The sequence below is a fragment of the Solanum tuberosum genome, unplaced genomic scaffold (genome assembly GCF_000226075.1).
Source record: "Solanum tuberosum cultivar DM 1-3 516 R44 unplaced genomic scaffold, SolTub_3.0 scf00302, whole genome shotgun sequence".
NCBI classification, from domain to species: domain Eukaryota; kingdom Viridiplantae; phylum Streptophyta; class Magnoliopsida; order Solanales; family Solanaceae; genus Solanum; species Solanum tuberosum.
The window spans coordinates 1,127-4,185 of NW_006239238.1; the positions used below are offsets into that span (position 1 = coordinate 1,127).

General features: G+C 36.5%; 1 protein-coding gene across 1 annotated transcript; it reads right to left on the minus strand.

Annotated features, from left to right (window-relative positions):
* Positions 1 to 329: 329 nt before the first annotated feature.
* On the minus strand, positions 330 to 2,297 carry PME1 (pectin methyl esterase). The gene is given in 3 exon segments (NM_001287856.1): positions 330 to 986; positions 1,075 to 1,266; positions 1,358 to 2,297. Coding segments are annotated over 3 exon segments (1,638 nt in total). The 3' UTR covers positions 330 to 480.
* Positions 2,298 to 3,059: the final 762 nt, after the last annotated feature.

Genomic DNA, 3,059 nt, shown 5'->3' on the forward strand with positions numbered 1-3,059 from the left:
TCGAATTTCAAATTTCATAGATGTAAATCCGTGACAATCAATTTAAAACATCATGACAATAAATTTTTTTCAATTAAAAGCGTTGAAAATTAATTATTTGTGACTTTACTTGTTCCATGAACAAAGGCTTTATTCATGAACTCATATAACTTCAAATCTACCGAGGTAGGGGTAAGATCTGCGCACACTCTATTCTACTCAGACGCCACTTGTGGATTACGCTAGGTATGTTCTTATTCTTGTTGTTGTTGTATATAACTGTCAAATCTACCAAAGAAACGTCCTTCCTACAAACTAATGTTTGGTTTATGTTTGCTGCAGCCTCAATGTAGCTCAACCAAATGGCCATCCAATATAGGTTATGGCACATTGTATTAATAAGTACTTATTTTGAGCTTTTAGGAATACTGGAACACAAAAATACATAGTTAAAGAGATGTCTTGTTACATAAACAAAGAAAAGAGTAATTTTATAATACTCTAATCATTTAATCCATCCACATACGCCACGCCAGTAGAACTCAACCATGATCTACCCCAAATCAGCTCAGCCACAGTGAACGGCATAGCTTCAGCGGGGTCAGTAATGACATGATAACCAGGCCACTTGACACGCTTACTAGTACCAGCACCAGGTCCATTGTTCATATACTCACCATAATACAATGTCTTCAACGCAAATTCTCCGTTCCACTCAGCCCAACCCGCTGGATCAATGAGACCACCTAAGTATGATTGCATCACTACAGTTCTTGAATATTCTTTCCATGGCCTACCAAGATATGTTTTGAATTCATTCACGACTGGTTCAAGGTCCGGACTAGCTATTATGTCACAGAATTGAATTGATGTCCCCGTGGCCTGATTTGGGTCCGTCCTGCCTTGTGCAGTCACCATGTTTTTCTGATATTTACTCGGTTTTCTAGCTACGAGCTGGCATTTCTGGAATACAACTGCTGCATTACCAAATATGAAATCAATAGTCCCTGCATAGACGGATTCAAGGTTTAAACTTAGATGATTCAACCTTCATAATTTGTTATGTTAAAAATACTGAATTCAGTTGAACTGTACCTGACACGTAAGAGTCTCGATAGAATTGCCTTTGAGAATGTGCATATAGGGTGTCTTGATAAGCATCAATACGGCAACGATTTATGACAGACATATCACCTCCAACTCGAAGTGCCACTGCTTGGTGTTTCTCTGGTCCTGCTGTGTTCTGTATACATATGTCCTGTAGTATAAATCCTTGCCCAACTGCAGCTGCAATATGATGAAAATGCACTAGTATTAAAGCAAGCTGACACGAACACCACAGTTATAAGAAATATAGGCTGATAAATTGAACACTTACCAAGAGTGGCAGAGCGGAAGGTTGTTGTTCCATCAACAAAATTAAGGCTACCAGTAATGATGGTAGCATTCATGCCATCACCAACAATCATCAAGTTCATTTTCCTGCTAGTCACCTCAACATTCTCTTTATAAATTCCCATCTTTACATAAATTACATAACGCGTCTTACTCCTATCTGGTGCTGCAGCAACTGCTTCAGCAAGTGTTTGATAATCCCCTGTTCCATCTTGTGCCACCACTGCATTTGCTTTGATGTCCTTACCCGACCTCTCCATCAGCTTCCTATCCCTCGAACTCACCCAAGATGGCATTTTTCCTAAAACCGTCCTGAAAACATCCTCATTCTGAGTTGTTACAGATGTGAGCATCGCCAATGCTACCTTAGCTCTAGTGATCAACTCATCAAGAACTGTTCCATTCTTAGTACTTAACGAATCAAGGCATGTAACGTGGTTAGTAAGCACACCACTTAGCCAACTTTGCGCATTGGCATGCTCCAAACGACTTCTTTTATCAATTGCTGCAATTGAATCAGATACTAAATCAACTGACAGATCAAGAAGCTCAAGACAATCAGTTAAAGCCCCTTGTTGACGAATGTCATTGATCTGATTCTTGATTTTGCGAACCACTGGAATTGCATTGTTCATTTGATGAACATATTTAACTAAGAATTTCTTCAGAATACTTAGTCCATCTGAATTTGATGTGACAATTTCATTGGACATTAAATCAGAGACATAACTAAGGCAGAGTTGGGAATCTTGTGCAGCCTTACATAGATTAGAATGTTCAATCTCAACTTGGTATGGAGCAACAAGAAACACAACTAAGAAGAGAGCAACAAAGAAAGTTATGACAAAAGAGAGGATCTTGAAGCTGATTATTGGATTTTGTTTGTGAGTTTTTGTTAACAAAGGTTGGTGAGGAGTAGCCATTTTAGAAGTTTGCAACTATGTGTGTTGAATATTTTGATACACTTTCACTTACTATAATACATTGTTTATATAATAGGTTTAATTTCTATGAGATATTTTAGGTGGTTAACATATCTAAATATTGGATGGCTTAAAACATTGCAAAAGTTTTCTCAAAATTTTGAGTCCAAAGTGTCTAGTAGAACATTTTATCATGTGTTCAGAGGCTAAATTGTAACATATCATAGTTTGATTGTTTAAATGAAATTTAGTGATAAATTTAAAGCATTGTCAATGTATTTTACCTACGTTAAAAGAAGGCATGATACATAAATGTGCCCCGTCAACTTGGCTTCAATGGTCATCTATGTCCTCAAACTTTAAGTGTGTATAAGTAGACACTTAAACTTATATAAAACTGAACAAATAGACACATTCGTCTTACATGGTGTTCTACGTGACAATTTTGTATCTTACGTGGAGTCCTACGTATATTATGCCACATAGGACGTGTATGTCTACTTGTTCAATTATATACAAGTTCAAGTGTCTACTTGTGCACACCAAAAGTTGAAGGGCATAAATGTCAGTTGAAGCCAAGTTAAAGGACATATTTATGTATGTAATAATGAACGCTTGAAAATAATCGCAAAAGTTTTCTCAAAATTTTGAGTTGAAAGTATATAATAGGATCACTTTATCATGTGGTCACATTCAAAATTGTAACACATCATAATTCGAGTGTCTAAATAAAATTTATAAATTTAAGGAATTGTCAATGCA